This window comes from Giraffa tippelskirchi, chromosome 1 (genome assembly GCF_054371585.1).
Source record: "Giraffa tippelskirchi isolate mGirTip1 chromosome 1, T2T-mGirTip1v1.2.pri, whole genome shotgun sequence".
Classification (NCBI taxonomy): domain Eukaryota; kingdom Metazoa; phylum Chordata; class Mammalia; order Artiodactyla; family Giraffidae; genus Giraffa; species Giraffa tippelskirchi.
This window is the reverse complement of record NC_137275.1, coordinates 199,688,608-199,708,939: the sequence shown is the minus strand read 5'-3', so window position 1 is coordinate 199,708,939 and position 20,332 is coordinate 199,688,608. Positions and strand designations below refer to the sequence as shown.

Below are 20,332 nucleotides of genomic sequence, written 5' to 3'. Positions count from 1 at the left end.
ATGGTAAGGACCCAACAGAAGCAGAAGAGATTAAGAACAGGTGGCAAGAATACACAGAAGAACTATACAAAAAAGGTCTTAATGATCCAGATAACCTTGATGGTGTGGTCACTCACCTGGAGCCAGACATCCTGGAGTGTGAAGTCAAATGGGCCTTAAGAAGCATGCTAGTGGAGGTGATGGAATTCCAGCTGAGCTATTTAAATCCTAAAAGATAATGCTGTTAAAGTGTTGCACTCAATATGCCAGCAAATTTGGAAAACTCAGCAGTGGCCACAGGACCGGAAAAGGTCAGTTTTCATTCCAATCTCAAACAAGGGCAATGCCAAAGAACGGTCAAACTACTGTACGGTTGTGCTCATTTCACATGCTAGCAAGATAATGCTCAAAATCCTTCCAGCTAGGCTTCAGCATTACATGAACCAAGAAGTTTCAGGTGTACAAGCTGTATTTAGAAAAGGCAGAGGAACCAGAGATCAAATTGCCAACATTTTTGGATCATAGAAAAAGAAAGGGAATTCCAAGAAAACATCTACTTCTGCTCCATTGACTATGCTAAAGCATTTGATTGTGTGGATCACAACAAACTGTGGAAAATTCTTAAAGAAATGGGAATACCTGACCACATTACCTACCTCCTGAGAAGCCTGTATGCAGGTCGAAAAGTAACAGTTAGAACTGGACATGGAACAATGGACTGATTCAAAATTGGAAAAGGAGTATGTCAAGGATTTATATTGTCACTTTGCTTATTTAACTTACATGCAGAGTCCATCATGCGAAATGCCAGACTGGATGAAGTATAGGTGGAATCAAGATTGCTGGAATCAAGATTTCTGGGAGAAATATTAACAAACTCACATATGCAGATGAAACCATTCTAATGGCAGAAAGCAAAGAGGAACTGAAGAGCCTCTTGATGAGGGTGAAAGAGGAGAGTGAAAAAGCTAGCTTAAAACTCAACATTCAAAAACTAAGATCATGGCATCTGGTCCCATCACTTCATGGCAAATAGTTGGGAAAAAAGTGGAAACAGTGACAGATCTTATTTTCTTGGGCTCCAAAATCACTGCAGCTGGTGACTGCAGCCATGAAATTAAAAGACACTTGCTCCTTAGAAGAAAAATTATGACCAACCTAGATAGCATATTAAAAAACAGAGACGTCACTTGGCTGACAAAGTTCTGTATAGTCAAAGCTATGTTAGTCATATGGGTGTGAGTGTTGGACCATAAAGAAGGCTGAGTGCCCAAGAATTGATGCTTTTAAATTGTGATGCTGGAGAAGAGTCCCTTGTACAGCAAGGAGATCCAACCAATCAATCCTAAAGGAAATCAATTCTGAATATTTGTTGGAAGGACTGATGCTGAAGCTGAAGCTCCAATACTTTGGCCACCTGATGTGAAGAGCCCACTCATTGGAAAAGACCCTGATGCTGGGAGGGATTGAAGGCAGGAGGAGAAGGGGACGACAGAGGACGAGATGGTTGGATGGCATCACTGACCTGATGGACATGAGTTTGGGTAAACTCTGGGAGTTGGTGATGGACAGAGAGGCCTGGTATACTGCAGTCCATGGGTTTGCAAAGAGTCAGACACGATGGCGCGATTGATCTGAACCGAAGACACATTCTTCTCAGTTCTATAAAGACTGTGTTTTTGTTGTTTAGTCACTAAGTCGTGTTTGACTCTGTTGTGACATCCTGTACTGTAGCCCGCCAGGATCCTCTGTCCATAAGATTTCCCAGGCAAGAATACTGGAGTGGATTGTCATTTCCTTCTCCACCTATGAAAACTAGATTTGTAAAATATGGACAGTCATTTTGTAATTTTTCAAAAAATCGGATGGCCACCAAAATGGTATCAAAAGACTGAGACATCCATTCACCTGTGTCAGAATGTTTTACTTCCCCTCATTTAGCTTAGGGGAGAAGGCCCCCCTCAAAAAAATTCCTATCAGACTCCAAATAATAGCTATATCCAGTCTGATGTTCCTACCAGACTCTGAATAATAGTCAGATTGGTGGTCTCTAATCTAGGCAATTTGCTTACAAACACTTTTGAGGATCCTCCCTAGGTTTAAGAATTTCTTTGACTATGGCCCTTAGTTCATTTTTGATCTGAAGAGACTCAGCCACAGCTTCAGGTGTTTGCATGTCTAAAGGGAACCATTTAATAGTGTCTTCACTGTGGAAAGTCAACTCAGACAGAGGATCACTAGAACCACTACTCAAATAAAACTTAGAGGGAAGCAGTAAAGTTTTAGGCACCTTTTCCATCATTAACCTTTAGTTAGCCTTTAAAACAAACCTTTCAGTGAGGTTATTTTGGAATTTTGAAGCCTTTTGTGGATTCCAAATACCAATCAAAATAGACGTTTAATATGAGAGCTCTCTAAAATTTTAACAAGTTAGAAGTTTTTCCAAGTCAAAGGATCCAAAGAGCTAGCTCTAAAAATAGTTTTCCCTGCTAATCTACTTTTAGAAAGAGAAAAACTCTTACCACTGTTGTTTCCAGTAGACCCTACAGGCAGAGATCCAGGAAACTGCTGGATTCAATTGTTTGTGAAAAATCAGTTTTGGAATTCAAGCAAAAGGAACCCCATCTTGGCCATTTCAGAAGAGAATTTCCTTTAATTTCCAATTAAGTCCTTGCAGCATACATAAACCCAGCTGACATTCCTGTAGGTGGTTGCCTGGGTGGGAGCTGTTTGGCCTTTAAGACACATTTTCCCATTATTAATTCACATATGAGATATGATCTGAACACTTTCTGAGGAGAGTGTGGTAGACTGAATATGTGCTGCTTCTGAGTCTAACTCCTCAATAAGTTACCCTTGAGTCAGTTGACTCTTTTTCATGTCTTAATTTCTCCTTCCAACAGTTAAAAACCCCTGTGAGTGCTTGAGGTTATTAGCCTCTGTCATGCGGTGTTTACTTACTGGTTGTAGTGGGTCTCCCTTGTTCTTTGGAGCCGAATAATCTAACCTCTCATTTCACTAGCAAGAGTTTTGTTCAGATCATAACTTGATTTTTTGTTTATTTATTGAAGTACAGTTGATTTCCAATTCTGTGTCAATTTCTGCTGTATAACAAAAGTGATTCTGATATATATGTATATATATGTAAACATATATAATGGAAGAATATATGTTATGTATATATTCTTTTTATATTCTTTTCCATTATTGTTTATCTCAGGATATTGAGTATAGTCCCTGTGCTATGCAGTAGGACTTTGTTGTTTATCCATTCTGTATGTAACAGTTTATATCTGCTAACTAAAGACTCCCAGTCTGTTCCTTGTTTAACCTGTTTGGCAACCATGAGTCTGTTTTCTATGTTTGTGAGTCTGTTTCTGTTTATTTTTCATAGATATGTTCATCTGTATCATATTTTAGATTCTATACATATAAGTGATACCATATGGCATTTGTCTCTCTCTTTTTGACTTACTTAGTCTGGTCATTGCTAGCTCCATCTATGTTGTTGCAAATGGCATTATTTCATTCTTTTTTATGGCAGAATTGTATTCCATTATATATATATATATATATATCACTTCTTCTTTATCCATTCACCTGTCAATGAACATTTCGGTTTCAACCTGTTGGGTTTTTTCAAAGCCTGATTTAACAAAAACCCAGCCACCTGTTTTCCTCAGCCTTCTGCTCATATCCTCCTAGGACCCTGTCTAGGAAATGTCCCTTAAGATTCCAAGTCTTTCTTGAGTGAAAACAACTCGAATAAAACTTGCAGGATCGCTGCTGAAACAATGAGAGTTGGATGCCAGGATAACTCACAAGAATTCCTGAGGAGTACTGAGAAGTCAGTGGGAGTCAATGGGCCCCTGCTTTGCTCTAAGCACCAGTTTGGGGAAACCCCAGGTGTCCTCTGGTGGGTATCTCTGATATCCTGCTGGCTACACTGCACATGTTTGAAAAAAAAATAATCAATAGACCTAAGAAAAAAAGTGGAAAATTTTATTCAAACCACCCTGAAGATTATAACCCAGGAGACAGTCTTTCAGAAAGCTCTGAGGACTGTTCCTACCCATTAGAGGTCAAAGCACAGTTAAATAAGTTTGAGATAAAGGGTTATATGTCAAATGATGCACTGTTAACAGTTTACACAGTCCAGATCTACATGTAAAAAGCAAGCAGTAGGTCATGGGTCATCATAGCCCCTTACAAGATGAAGACAAAAGATTACCTCCTAAGTAGTTGTGACCCTGGATGAACTTAAGAAGGAATGTTACCTCCTAAGCAGGTCTGGTTAATACAAATGAACAACAGCACTAAAGGGGAGGGAGGAAGCCCAAATGGTCAAAGAAAAATCTTATGTATAAAATTTTTGTATCTTGCCATAAAATATGAATTTTATTTCATCAAGAGGGAGAGAAAGAAACTCATCAAGTAATCTGTCATCTTCTAGTTATTCAGCTTCACTGTATTTTTTCCTGCGGTTTCAATGTGCTCATTGGAAACATTTTTGCTGAGTTTTTCTTACTTTAAACTGTTGTTTTTGCATTGGTGGTAACCTACAATATGGTTCCAGAATTAATTTCTCTCTTTCCCTATGAAAAAAATTTTCTCCTGTAAAGTTTGGTTCCACTATTCAAGTAGGCATTCAGTTTAAAGTAAATGGACTTATCAAAGTATTTTCATTGATACTTTTGAACTGTGGTGTTGGAGAAGACTCTTGAGAGTCCTTGGACAGCAAGGAGATCAAGCCAGTCAACCCTGGAAATCAGTCCTGAATATTCACTGGAAGAACTGATACTGAAGCTGAAGCTCCGATACTTTGGCCACCTAAAGCGAAGATCTGACTCATTGGAAAAGATCCTGATGCTGGGAAAGACTGACGGCAGGAGGAGAAGGGACGACAGAGTATGAGACAGTTGGAGCCCATCACTGACTTGATGGATATGAGTTTGAACAAGCTCTGGGAGTTGGTGATGGACAGGGAAGCCTGGCGTGCTGCAGTTCATGGAGTCCCAAAGAGTCAGACACAAATAAGCGTCTGAACTGAAAGTACTTTCATAGACTCAATATTAAATATTACACTTTAATAATATAAAATTTAAACGTCAATATTAGATAAAGTTTTCACATATAATGTAAGTTGAACAATTATAACCCACTGAATGAATGGGCATGCAATTAATAGCATAGTAGAAGGATATGCTGAAAACCAGAGCTATTTTTGTTATCAGATGAGTGAGTATTCTGAATGTTTTTCCCTAAGGACAAAATGTGCTCCTCCAAAATGGGATAAGAGCCACTCTAAAATGAGAAGTCATCTCACTTGGATGCATTTTATTGGAAAACACTCAGCAAGGGTCAGTTCCTGTTTCAACTGGTAGAGAACTGAGCAGACCGTGATATGTCATCACCAGATTCCATTCAAGGATTAATGGCTCCAAAGAGCAAGATGCCTCTCTAAGTCTTCCTGTAATGTTACACCCAGTAGTGACTTGTCCCACCATTCCAGTCCCCTTCGCACGTTGAGTGGCAGAGGATGGCTTTCTACAAGTCTCAGAGAAACAGGGCACATGAATAATCCAGTTCATGTTCTAAATCATCTCATTTGGTTCAGGCCAAGTCATGGCACTTGTGGGATCTGCCAAAACAGAAGCTCCCCTGCCCTGGGGTGGGTGGGGTAGCAAGAGATGGAATTTGTTCAGAGCCATCTCTCACCACTAGGGAAGGCTACAATGTCCCTGGAAAGATACTGTCTGTTTCTGCTACTAATTTGGTTCTGATGACCTTGAAAAACTGAGGGATTTCTGTATAACTCCTCATATATAAAGGGCTGTAACAATGAGATTTCAGGGAAGCACCTGAGGCCTTCACAAATCAGAGCTAAGGATCCAGGAGTGGGACTGGGAGACTTGCCCTCTGTTGTAACCCAGCAGGATATCAGTTCACCTGCAAATTCATCTTTAAGGTACAGTGTGTTCAGCTCTGTGTTGTCAGGTATGAGAACAGCTTACCTCTGGAGCTGGGAGTTGAGTCTCAATTATTATACATGTGTTCTTTTTTGGCCACTTGGTCTCATTTTTTTCACCCCCTTCGACACCAGTTTGGAAATAGAGTTAGGCCAATAGAGTTTTTCTGTCTCTGATTTCTACATGTCAGTTATGCATGAATTTCAAGTTAAAAAATGTGAGAAAGCAGAAATGAGCTTTTTATCTCACTGAGCAAGGCTTTCTTAAGATTAAATAAAATACAGAATACATCTCATGTTGATTAATGGATAACTTAGTCCCAGTGAAACATTGATTGTGAGTGCCAGAAGCATGGAAGCTTCTCAGAAAGCTGAAGGTCAGGAGAATTAATCTTTAGTTGGGTTTTTTCACTTGACTGAATTACCTGGAACTTGGGAAATTAAACTGTAGAAGTTTTTTTTGTTTTAGTTTATATAATTCACCATTGCCTTGCCCCTCATTAGATGACATAAATGCTTGAGCCTCAAACAAAATCAAAGTTCAATAAATGTTATTTGATTAAACTGATATTTATTTAAAGGAAGTTCTAGTACTCTTTCAGTATAAGTTATTTAGCAAACTTATCAGTTTGCAAAGGAACTGTGACTTTTCCAAATTGGTATTGAGTTGCTACAAATAAAACTAATTATTTTAATAGATATAAACTTTAGTAAAAAGTACTTTGCTGTGGAGATGCAGAGAAACAGAACTGCTCATTGGCAAAGAATAGTCCCCTTTTGCTACAGTGCCTTTTTGTCTAATCATTGATATTTGCCCTTCACATATGTGCAAAGCAAACAGATATCCTCATTTGGAAGATATAAACTGAAATACAAAGCTCCTATAATGCTGAAAGTACAGATTATTCCCTTGAACTTGATACTAACGGATCTTCCTGACTATTAGAGCTAGAAGGGAAGCTTGGTGAACGTCTAAACCAAATAGCTCAATTCACAAATGAAGTGACAGAAGTGAAGTGTCTGCCAAAATCTAAAAAGAAATTCTGTAAGCAAAGTGAATGAAACTCACAAATAAAAGCCATTTAAATATGTATTTAAGAAATGCATATGTTAATCATAATACAGTTGAGATAACTAGAGACCACAAATCATCAAAAGAAAATAGAAATAGAAAGCAATAATTGGCCATTTAGATTATCTACCTACTGTGAGAACTCTGAACATTTTTAAAAATTATCTCAAAAGATGTATCTTTCTGATTAGCACAAGAATGCAATGAAACTTGTTAAAATTTATGCTTGTTTAAATGAGTTCTTTTTATGTCTGAACACAATTGAATTGAAATACATACTGGCTTTTTCTAAGTCTATAAACATTCCAACACTCACGTAACTGCAGAGCACTATGGAATTATACTTTCAGCGTTTAATAATACATAGAATTTGACCTGTAATTATACTTCTAGGAGTTTATGCTCCATATAAACTTGTGAACAAAATGAATAATTCATTCTATAATTTTTTTGTAATAGATCCAAATAAGAATTAACTTAATGTCCATCCATGTAAGCATGTTCAAATAAATCATAGCAAATCCATTAAAAATGCTGACCATAAAAACAACACAGGCTGGAAAGGAAATATGTTTTAGAGTGAAAAATAAAAAGTGGAAGACAGTGTATTTAGTATAATTCTACCTATGAAAAAACATGCACACATGTGGTTTCATAAAAATGGAAATATACATAAGACATCATTCACAGTGGATATCTTTGAGAAGTATATCTGGCAGCAGCAAGGAAAGAGAAGACTTGAGTATTATATCCTTTTGGTACTTTTTGAAATGATTTGCTGTGTACTACCATATTTTCATATTCTTCAAGGAGCATCTTTGCTAATAGTGTAAAATTTCAAAACTTGTTGATCAAATTATTTGGGTGATTTTCTGACAAGAAAGATTGAATAAATTATGTCATGCAACATTTTTCATATGTATCCCCAAATATATGGATGGTCCCAACAAAGGGAAAAAAATTTAAACGGACCTACAATACTCAGAGAGAAAAAGGAGAGCGAATGCTTCCCTAAGTCTCCAAATTTGGGTTTCAAGCGTCTTATCTCCGTCAATATCCCCACAAAAGTGTGCCAACTGTGTTTATTCTCCTTGTCATCCCTGCTCACTGTTTCCTCCTCACACTCCAGCCTTCCTGACTTTTCCTGTTTAGACACAGCTGCCTCTCTTACGTCTCTTGATTTTCTAATGAATTATCTTTCATCAATCACAATGATTCAGTTTATTTAGAAACCATCATCTGTGGTACAAAAATGGGAGTTAACAACCGTCATGATATTTATTCTCCCTCAACAGAGCAATAAAGATGATTAAGGAGGTTTGTTCCAGATATTCCATTTTCTAAAAGAAGGAAAAAAGGTTTCTGGACACAACTATATTGGGAAATCAGACTCCGGCTAATGCCCACTTTTTTAAAGAGGATGCACAGTTCATTTTCTGTTCAGAAAAAGTAACATTGATTAGTGACAGTCAAATAGCCAATGGGCTAGAATTTGCTGGGGTGGGGTTGGTCAAGGGGACAATATTTTAGTTAGATTTTACATTTTAGCTATCTTGCCACTTACCTTTAAAGCTTTTTCAAAGAATATAAAATTTGCTAGAGGAGCTATCACTTTTAACTCAAAACTCGTTGGAGAGTTTTACCTTACCAGATGAGTGATGTCATCATGAGGAAATCACAGGCATTTTGCCCATTGGACAGGTAAGTTTATGATGCACTGAGTGAAGCCTGCAGTATTAAGCAAGGTACTTGGCCTACAGTGTTTAGAATACAGTTAGTGGGACAAGGGAATGGAGTTGGGATCTGGCTCTTGGTCCTGACTCAGCCAGGCACAGAGATTCTCTGTGCTTCAATGGAGTTGGGCAAATGCAGACCCAGGGTTTCTCTGTGATGTGCAGGATGGGCTCTATAGCCCCCCAGTTCCCTTTCAACCCCAATTAGATGACTAGACATCAATGGACCAGCAGCCTAGATGTGGCCAATGTAAACCTACAGTGGTTAGCGACGATCAGAAAAGTAGAGGAGGCCAAATTCTGTTTGCTTTCGCTTTGCAGTTGTTAAACTCTACATGTGCTGAGCGTATATTCCTCCCTGGAGAAGGGAACGGCAACCCACTCCAGTATTCCTGCCTTGAGAATTCCATGAACAGAGGTGCCAGGGTCTACAGTCCATGTGGTTGCAAAGAGTCAGATACGGCTGAGTGACTAACGCACTAAGGCATAGCTACATAGCCCATGGAGAACTCCATGTTTTTTTCCATTAGACCATGTGGGACTCAAAAACTGGTGACCAAAGAGCCAAATCTGGCCAACAGACATTTTCTGATATTTACACAATGCTTGCTGCTGCTGCTGCTGCTAAGTCGCTTCAGTCGTGTCCAACTCTGTGCGACCCCATAGACGGCAGCCCACCAGGCTCCCCCATCCCTGGGATTCTCCAGGCAAGAACACTGGAGTGGGTTGCCATTTCCTTCTCCAATGCATGAAAGTGAAAAGTGAAAATGAGTCGCTCAGCTGTGTCCGACTCTTAGCGACCCCATGGACTGCAGCCTACCAGGCTCCTCCGTCCATGGGATTTTCCAGGCAAGAGTACTGGAGTGGGTCGCCAGTGCCTTCTCCATACACGATGCTTAAAATGTCTTAAATTCACTATCAACATTTTAAAATAAGGAGATTACATACTTTTAAAACTTAGAATTTTCAGCTTCACTTGAAAACTTTTGGCAGCACTGGGACCAAGCACTGCTGGCAAAAGTCAGTTAGAGCTAAGTGACAGTATCGCCTTTAAACGGGCCATGCATTCTAGAATTTGTTACAGAGCTGTCTAAACAAACCTGGACCTGCAGGCTTCTGAGTCTGTAGCCCTTGATTTGTAGGCAATCAGCATTTGCTGTTGTTGTTTAGTCACTAAGTTACGTTCAACTCTTTGCAACCCTCATGGACTGCAGCACGCCAGGCTCCTCTGTCCTCCACTATCTCCCAGAGTTTGCTCAAATTCATGTCTGTTGAGTCAGTGATGCTATCTAACCATCTCTTCCTCTGCTGCTCTCTTCTCCTTTCGCCATCAATTTTTCCCAGCATCAGGGTCTTTTCCCTCATTCACAATCAGTGTTACAAATATAAATAGACAACCCAGGATTTTATTAAGCACTACTGTAGTCAGGTGCTGAATGCTTGTCACAGCAGTTTTTTCAATGGAAAACTTACTAATCTTGTGAAAGTATATATTGTTTCATTTTACAGATGAAAACACAGACTTGGTTCAAGTAACTTGCCCAAGTGGAATGTAGAGATCTCCTAATTCATAGTTCAGGGTTCTTTCCATGATTCAGGTCAGGCTGTGCTCTTGAAGGGGTTAATTCTAAATTCATTGAAAATGCTCCTCTGAGAGAGAATGACCCATAATTCACAACTGTCAATAGTGTCAGAAAAATGCATCTGCTTAATATAAAGCCCTTTTTTAGATTTTTATTTTGAAATCATTTTAGATTTAGACAAAGTTATGAATCTGTCACCCAGTTTTCTCTAATATTAACGTCTTACATAATCAGGTATATTTACCAAAACTATAATAAAAATTGGTACAATAAAATTAACTGCAGATTTTGTTCTGATTTCTCCAATTTTTCCATTAATGTCTTTTTTCCTGTTTCAGGATCCAATCCAAAATACTACATTGTATTTATGTAATTTAGATAAGATATATGTATGTGTGTGTGTGTGTGTGTGTAAATATATATCCTTAGTTTCCTCCAGTCTGTGACAGTTTTTCAGTCTTTCCTTGTCTTTTGTGACCTTAACATTTTTAATGGGTAGTGGTCAGGTATTTTGTAGAGTGTTCCTGAATTTGATTTGTCTGCAATTTTCTTGTGACTAGACAGGCAGAACTTTCTGGAGTTAAGGAAAATATACCACAGAGATGATGTGCCCCTCTGTCTTATATAAGAGGGCATGTGATATCAACACTGCTTATTACTAGGGATGTGAACCTTGTTCATATGGTTAAGGGTGCTATTTATTTCTCTACTGTAAATTTACTATTTTCTGCTCAGTCACCAAGTCATCCAAAATTCAAGGGGAGGGGAATTCAGCTTCATTCTGTCAAATATGGATAAGAATAGGGTTGTGAGAAATGAACGCAAGATAGGAAGCACTTTGAAAAATGAAGCTATTGAGTAATACTCAATAAAGAGCATAAAAATGAGCCAGAGATCACAGGCTAGCACATCACTTGCCAGTAGGCAAAGCCTGGCAGCAGATTTTCTCTGGTTTCTTCATGGGTGCATGAACTCACTTCATACCTAAAGTCACTGCTACTTATTTTTTGTCACCCCAGGGTTGAATGGAGAAGGAAATGGCAACCCACTCCAGTATTCTTGCCTGGAAAATCCCATGGATAGAGGACCCTGGTAGGCTACAGTCCATGGGGTCGCAGAGTCGGATACGACTGAGCAACTTCACTTTCACTTAGGGTTTAATATAATTTGCCAATCAGTTCAGTTTAGTTCAGTCATTCAGTCGTGTCCAACTCTTTGCGACCCCATGGATGCAGCACACCAGGCCTCCATGTTCATCACCAACTCCTGGAGTTTACTCAAACTCACGTCCATTGTGTCAGTGATGCCATCCAACTATCTCATCCTCTGTCGTCCCTTTCTCCTCCTGCCTTCAATCTTTCCCAGCATCAGGGTCTTTTCTAAAGGAGTTGGCTCTTCACATCAGGTGGCCAAAGTATTGAAGCTTCAGCTTCAGCATCAGTCCTTACAATGAATATTCAGGACTGATTTCCTTTAGGACTGACTGATTTGATCTCCTTGCAGTCCAAGGGGCTCCCAAGAGTCTTCTCCAACACTACAGTTCAAAAGCATCAATTCTTCGGCACTCAGCCTTCTTTATGGCTCTACTCTCACATCCATACGTGACTACTGGAAAAACCATAGCTTTGACTAGACAGACCTTTGTTGGCAAAATAATGTCTCTGCTTTTTAATATGCTGTCTAGGTTGGTCACAGTTTTTCTTCCAAGGAAGAAATGTCTTTTAATTTCATGGCTGCAGTCACCATCTGCAGTGATTTTGGAGCCCAAGAAAAGAAAGTCTGTCACTGTTTCCATTGTTTTCCCATCTCTTTGCTGTGAAGTGATGGGACCAGATGCCATGATCTTAGTTTTTTGAATTATGAGTTTTAAGCCAGCTTTTTCACTCTCCTCTTTCACCTTCATCAAGAGGCTCTTTAGTTCCTCTTCAATTTCTGCCATAATGGTGGTATCATCTGCATATCTGAGGTTATTAATATTTCTCCCAGAAATCTTGATTTCAGCCTGTGCTTCATCCAGCCCAGCATTTCACATGATGTACTCTGCATAGAAATTAAATAAGCAGGGTGACAATATATGCCTTGATGTACTCCTTTCCCAATTTTGAACCAGTTTGTTGTTCCATGTCCGGTTCTAACTGTTGCTTCTTGACCTGCATACAGGTTTCGCAGGAGGCAGATAAGATGGTCTGGTATTCCTATCTCCTTAAGAATTTTCCACAATTTGTTGTGATCCACACAGTCAAAGGCTTTAGCATAGTCAATGAAGCGGAAGTAGGTGTTTTCCTGAAATTCTCTTGCTTTTTCTATGATCCAACAGCTGTTGGCAATTTGATCTCTAGGTTCCCTTGTCTTTTCTAAATCCAGCTTGAACTGAAAATTCTCAGTTCATGTACTGTTGAAACCTAGCTTGGAGAATTTTGAGCACTACCTTGCTATTGTATGTAAAATGAGTGCAATTGTGTGGTAATTTGAATATTATTTGGTATTGTCCTTCTTTGGGATTGGAATGAAAACTGACTTTTTCCAGTCTGGTGGCCACTGCTGAGTTTTCCAAATTTGCTGCCATATTGAGAGCAGCACTTTAACAGCATCATCTTTTAGGATTTGAAATAGCTCAACTGGAATTCCATCACTTTTACTAGCTTTGTTCATAGTAATGCTTCCTAAAGCCCAGTTGATTTCACATCCCAGAATGTCTGGCTCTAGGTGAGTGACCACACCATGGTGGTTATCTGGGTCATTAAGAACTTTCTTTGTATAGTTCTTCTGTGTATTCTTGTCACCTCTTCTTAATCTCTCCTGCTTCTGTTAGGTCCTTACCATTCTGTGCTTTATTGTGACCATCTTTGCATGAAATGTTCCCTTGATATCTGTAAATGGTAGATGTTATTTTTATTCTCTGAGGAAGGATGGAAAGAGCATAACATTTGTTGGGTGCCTGCTATTTGCCATGCATTGCATCTAGAGCTTTGCACATACCATCTCATTCTACACACACACACACACACACACACACACACACACACACATACACACACCCACAGAGTTGGGAAGTAACTGTTAAAAGAATAATTTTTTAAGTTAAAATCATGATTCCCACAAATATAAAATGAACTAGTATCAAATTTTTTTACTTTACTTTAATGACAAAATTAGTACGATACAAAAACTAATTTAAGGAGAATTAAAAAAAAAAAAAAACCCACATATTTAGGCAACCAGGGCTTCCCTGGTGGCCCAGATGGTAAAGAATCTGCCTGCCATGCAGGAGACCTGAGTTCTATCCCTGGGTTGGGAAGATCCCCTGGAGAAGGGAATGGCTACCCACTCCAGTATTCTTGCCTGGATAATTCCATGGGCAGAGGAGCCTGGAGGGCTATAATCCATGGGGTCACATAATCTGTAAATAGCAGTGTATGGATTCAAACATCATTCCAAAATTAGAGTGGCTTTATTTGAAGTATTTGGATTTGTTTTTCTTTTTATTTTTAGAGGATGAACAATCAATACATTCGTCGAGAAGTCTTCTGCTGTGAAACCTGTCATGAGCTCAAAAGCTTCTGGGAGAAGGAAATTAGCAAACAGACTTGTTACCGGGAACTGGAGGAAGATCGTCAGGGAAGGAGTGCTCTGAGAAAGTATGTGAATTGTTTCTTCACTGTTTTTCAAGGGAGATTTCTCCAGAAATATACCAGATGTGAAGATGGAGAAGCTGAATTATGTTCATTACCCACTGTCCTAATTATGCTAACTTTGGAAGCGATATTGTTAGGTCAGTGCAGCCACAAATCAAAAGAACAAGGCTTAGAAGGAAGGTGTTTATTATATTCACAGCTTTCAGAGAGAGTATCTCTGCATGCCATGCAGTGCCACAGGGGAAGTACCAGGTTTTGGCCAGGTGACAGAAGATGAAAGCAAGGGGAAAGTCTAAGCCAGAGCCTTTATTGGCATTTCCAGGGAAAAGACAAGTCAAGGCAGAGTAAACAGCTCAGGACTGGCTAGTTTGAGTAATGTCCAGGGGTTTTGGGATTTATGGGTGGTTTCTAGTTGTCTGGTGCTTGTCCTGGCCCTGGGATGGTATAGGGCAGAGGAAATATGGCTTTAAGTATGAGAGCGAGATAAGGAGGTGGTAGGGGCCACAGACTCAGGATTGGTTGACATGCAAAAGAAAGGGCTAGCCCTGGGAGGGCAGCCTTTCTGTGGCCATCAAGTTTTCTAAGATGTCAAAATATCATAAAATATAGAAAATTACAGACATGATTTATTCATCTACTCATGCCACCATCTATATCAGGATTTCTCAATCATAGCACTACTGACATTTAAGGGCTTATAATTCTTTGTTAGTGGAGTGGCTGTCCTGTGCTTTGTAAGAAGTTTAGGAGTATCCCTCAAAACATTAGATGCTGGTAGGATTCCCCTCCCCCACTGTGACAACCAAAATTATCTCCTAACATTGCCAAATATCCCCTGGAGGACAAAGTTGCCCCTGATTGAGAACCAATGATATAGATATGAACAAGCTTTTTTTGGTATAAACAAAATTGAGTTTCTGTTATTTATATCTTAATGAACTGAAAAAATCTCTTCCTCACCCTGCCTCTATTGCAATCCCCAGGACACGAGGTTACACTGAATTTCAGAGTTAGATCAACAGATGTGTATAAGTTTGAAAGATCCCACGTTTGAGATCCTACGTATTAAGATCTGGGGTGGGGAGGATAATGTGGTCTTCGCTTCACTGGCAGTTGAACTTGTTCTAGCTAAAAGAGTCTGCTGAGAGGGGAACATTTATTTATGTGAGAAGACATGTGTCAACATGCTCTAACTTAAACGGCCAGCACTTGCCCTCACATGTGTAGTGCCTTGGAACAGACAGTTCAGCTCAGCTTTACAGGGACTGTCTGGGTTCTCCATCACTGAAATGGGAATAGCCCAACCAAGCTGTCTGTTTGCTAAGATGCTCATTCACAAGTGTAATGGCATCTGTGTCTGAGGGACAACGAGGCATGTGCCTCCATGTTTCTGAGTATGCTGAGCTAAAAACACATATAATTCACATGTATTGTGTTGCACCAACATTAACTTCTTAAAACCCTTCTTCAGCTCCTAAGGGGAAATAGCCTCTCAGTATCCAGAGAAACCAAAACCAAATGTCAGAATATTTGTTTATATATTGCTAATGTAACCATACAGTTTGAAAACTTTGTCCTAGAATAATTATCTTCCAGCATACACTTGACCAGACCAATGAATGGCATAAACACTTGGGTTCCTATTTCAGCCCCCTGGGTTATGACTTTCCAAAATGCATATATGTAAGTGACAAACACACACATGACAGTAACACTTAAAAAAAAATTTTACCCTCCGTTTTAACAAGTGGCAAATTCAGGCCACTGTGCAATCAAGAAATGTTCTAAATGAACGGTAGAAAACAAAAATCTCCAAAATTTTCACCAATGCCAGAGCCAATAATGCCTTTTGTTCCCCAGCTGAGCTAACCAGCAAGACCTTGTGCCAAATCTGGGTAGAGTGGAAACAGGTGTTTTACCATGGACATGCTTATTAGCACATGTCTATGGGTTCACTGATGGAGAAGAATGCAGCCAGAGCTGTAGAGAATCCATTTACCCTGGGAACACATGTGAGTTGAAGAGGTCCTGGAGATGAGATCACAAGGCAAAGTGAGTGGTCTCAGAACTAGAAATCCTCTTACTCTCTCTGAGTCTGGCTAGAAAGAAGCAACACAGCAGGTGTCAGTCCCCTGGAGAAGTAGAAAACGGGTTTGAAATAACTGTTGAGGCAATCTGAGAGAAGTCAAGCATACTGTGGGAAAAATGAACAAATCTCCTGGTGTGTTGAGACAGTCCAGGTGTATGTATATCATTTTGTTATCATCATGTATTATGTTCCCTTTCATTTTCCAAAGTATCTCAATTTAGATGCTAACTTATATGAACGTCTAAGTTTAAATAATCAGGCTGAAACTATATTGAGTAACTGTATAATACTTATATGAAAAAAATAACGTTTTAATGCAATAAGTATGACCTTCAAAATTCTTCTTCATAATTTAGCAGAGCTCACAATGTCAGTATACATTAAATCTGATTGACTTGTGTGACGAGAGGGGTTTATTAGTCCTCACCCCAAAACCACTCATCTTCCTCTGTTTTGATTCCTGCTTACCAGTTATGTCAACTATGGTGTGGTTTGGGGTTCTTCCTACCCAATCATTTCTTCCTTCCCCACCCCACCCCCAGCCTCTGCTTTATTTTCCATAGGTAATTCCTTCAATTATGCTTCTTGGAGGATCCAAACTGACACATTTATTTGGGCTTAGCAAGCATGTGATAGAAAAACATTAATTATGTGCCAGGTCAACATTCAGAAAACTAAGATCATGGCATCTGGTCCCATCACTTCATGGCAAATAGGTGGGCAAACAGTGGAAACAGTAGCTGACTTTATTTTTATGGGCTCCAAAATCACTGCAGATGGTGATTGCAGCAATGAAATTAAAAGACGCTTACTCCTTGATGGGAAAGTTATGACCAACCTAGACAGCATATTAAAAAGCAGAGACATTACTTTGCCAACAAAGGTCCGTCTAGTCAAGGCTATGGTTTTTCCAGGGATCATATATGGATGTGAGAGTTGGACTATAAAGAAAGCTGAGAGCCAAAGAATTGATGCTTTTGAGCTGTGGTGTTGGAGAAGACTCTTGAGAGTCCCTTGGACTGCAAGGAGATCCAACCAGTCCATCCTAAAGGAGATCAGACCTGGGTGTTCATTGGAAGGACTGATGTTGAAGCTGAAACTCCAATACTTTGGCCACCTCATGCAACGAGTTGACTCATTGGAAAAGACCCTGATGCTGGGAAAGATTGAGGGCAGGAGGAGAAGGGGACAACAGAGGATGAGATGGCTGGATGGCATCATCGACTCGATGCACATGGGTTTGGGCGGACTCGGGGAGTTGGTGATGGACAGGGAGGCCTGGCGTGCTGCGGTTCATGGGGTCACAAAGATTTGGATGTGGCTGGGTGACTGAACTGAACTGATATCTATACTCTCTATTCTGTTCTATGATCTGTTTGTTCCTTCACTGATGCTACACTGTCTTGATGATGGTAGCTTTATATTAAGCCTCAAAGTCACATACTATATATCCTCCAACTTTCTTCTACTTTAAATTTGTTTTGCTAATCAACTTCTTTTACCTTTCCATATAAAATTTAGAATCAGCTTGTTGATAGCTACAGAAAAGTCCTGCTGGGATTTTGATTGATATTACACTGAATCCACATATGGATTTCGGAAGGAGTGAATTTTGGAGAAAACTATGCGTTCATAGACTGTTCATTACTCTTTTCAATTATTTTCTTCATTAGTTTGTAAAAAACCATTTGTTTCTCTTAAAAATATTCTTCAGAAGAAAATAAACTTCACTGGACCAGCAGATATGGAAACAAATGCAATAACCATGAATATTGTTTCTTCTCCTTAGGCTCAGAGAAGAATGGAAGCAGAGACTGGAGAAAAGGCTGAGGATGTTGGACAATCCTGATGGGAAGGAAAAGCAGGCAAACACTGTGGGCTGAGAGCTTCCTGCCTCATCCACTTCAAAGATAACAAACCACCAAGGGCACTTTTCTAGGAGAAAAAACTAACACCCAAGTTATGTTGACTTACTAAGCAGGACGCTCTTTATTTGCTCTCCCATTTGTGAAGGGATTTACATGTGAAACCTCCCCTAGTGCTAATGGGACTCTTTATCCATCTCAATCCTCCCTGTCACAGAGGACAGGATGACCGCCAATGGGATACAAAGCTTGGGATATCTAATATAAAAATCTCTTGGAATTAACACTTCCAAGGTTCAAAGATCCACATAATGTAATTTATTTCCACATTTTCTTCTCATTTTGAAATCTGAATATTTTATTCAAGCTTACCAGGGGCAATTACTGTTTGGGAACCTGGCTTCCCTAAGTATTCTGGAAAAACTGAGTCATACAATCTTTTTTCCTGTCCCCACCCCCCTTTTTTAAATGAAGACAGAAATGCTACTGCTAACAGAAAGAAAGCTAAAGAAAGAAATTATTCTCATAAAAAGAATAATTTTTAACATTATGGTTTGAAAATGAATTGAACTAAATTATTTTCTCCTCATACAAATTTTTATAAACTTTTAATTAGAAGCATGCAGTGAAAGCAGGATAATGTTAATAAACTTGGTTGTTGTGTCCTCAATGGTGTGTGCCCTGTGTTAACTCCCTCATGCCTGTCATGGTTAGTTCTCTGACGCTCTAGCAAGTGTCAGCTCCAGCTGCCTTGAGACACATTTTGGAATTTAAAGTCACTTTCACTGAAGCCTCCTCTTGGACCCAGACATGATCACGGTCACAGATCAGTCAGTCACAGGAACTAGGGCTACCCAGGGATTCCTCATGGTGGACAGGAGCAGAGTGAGAAGCCCCAGCCAGACAAAGAGCCCAGGTGGCCAGAGGGACCCAGAGAATGACACGCACAGTGTTGGGGAGGGTATCACAGCACTCATAGATGCTATGTGGTGGCATAAACTTCTGCCACAGTAGAACTAAAAGAGATCCTTATGGCTGAGGGAGTCACGGGGTGGCAAGAGGGCTAGAGAGGTGATTCCACAATCCCTCAGTTATGAGATCCAGAGTACAATGCTCAAATCCTTGCTATAGGCTCTTATCCAATTCAGATACAACTAAGCGAAGTGAAAGTCGCTCAGTTGTGTCTGACCCTTTGCGGCCCCATGGACTATACAGTCCATGGAATTCTCTAGGCCAGAATAGTGGAGTGGATCGCCTTTCTCTTCTCAAGGGGATCTTCCCAACCCAGGGACTGAACCCAAGTCTCCCGCATTGCAGGCAGATTCTTTACCAGCTGAGCCACAAGGGAAGCCCAAGAATACTGGAGTGGGTAGCCTATCCCTTCTCTAGTGAATCTTCCCAACCCAGGATCTCCTGCCTTGCAGGCGGATTCTTTACCAACTGAGCTATCAGGGAAGCCCAGATACAACTAATAAGCAGTAAATTACAGCTGGGAAAATTTGAGCAAAGTTTGGGGAAAGAGGCTAATAATAAAATGGAAATTTAGTAAGGACAGAGAACCATAGGAATAAATATCAGAATACCTAACCACATCGGAGGGTCAGAGAAAGCCCCTTGAGACACTGATGTTTAAGCTTAAGCCTATAAAAATGAGTAAGAGTCATGCAGAAGAAAAGAAACAGCATGAAAGAAGAACTAAAGAGGAGCAGTAGGACTGCAGGGTAGAGGAGGACTAAGGGTCCTGGGAAGTGGTGAACTGGGAAATATGTGTCCATGACACAGAATGAAGAGGGCATCTATTTTATACGAAGGTGGAGATGTGAGCAGGGACCTCTGGAGCCCAAGCTAAAGATTCTGTATTGATCCACAGGGAATTAGGAAGCCCTTGGCGGGTAGTGAAATGAACAGATTAGATTTGCATTTTTAATTTTTTCAAATTTTGTGTATACATATATATGTGTATATAATTTTATAGAAGTGCATAAATATACATGCTGATATGATGTTACTACAGTTTTTATTAATCTTTTATTAACCTTGTCTTTACTGTCTTGGCTTGCTCCCTCCCTTTTTTCTGCACTCTCTACCATCAGCAACCCTTGTACCCCTTTACCCATATTAATTACCCAATATGAGTCTTTCTGTAGTTTTTCCTGTGTTCACATAGCCATGTACAAACACGCACATACACACTCACATGCACAACAAACACACACTCACACACATTCTACATCTACAGGACTTTTGTGTGAATATATTTGTGTGGTAACAATTTACAAAATAAGATGATATCAGATTTTTCTGCATCTTGATTTCCTTACTCAACTGTTCCTAATACAAATGCTTTGAGGTCAAATACATATTTTTAATGGGATCATATTATGATGCAGATGCACCATAATAAAGTC

General features: G+C 39.7%; 2 protein-coding genes across 3 annotated transcripts in view; one reads left to right on the top strand and one right to left on the bottom strand.

The window, feature by feature from the left end:
• The window catches only part of FAM240B (family with sequence similarity 240 member B), a 28,787-nt gene extending 10,557 nt beyond the window's left edge, over positions 1-18,230 (top strand). For both annotated transcript variants that reach the window (XM_081523486.1, XM_081523495.1), the window contains exons 3-4: positions 13,828-13,973; positions 17,849-18,230. In XM_081523486.1, the coding sequence (XP_081379612.1) occupies positions 13,828-13,973; positions 17,849-17,942 (240 nt within the window). In that variant the 3' untranslated portion in view covers positions 17,943-18,230. The remainder of the gene's footprint in view (positions 1-13,827; positions 13,974-17,848) is intronic.
• LOC145518525 (spermatogenesis-associated protein 31A6-like) overlaps positions 1-20,332 on the bottom strand; it is a 120,578-nt gene that overhangs the window by 14,833 nt on the left and 85,413 nt on the right. The window lies entirely within an intron of this gene.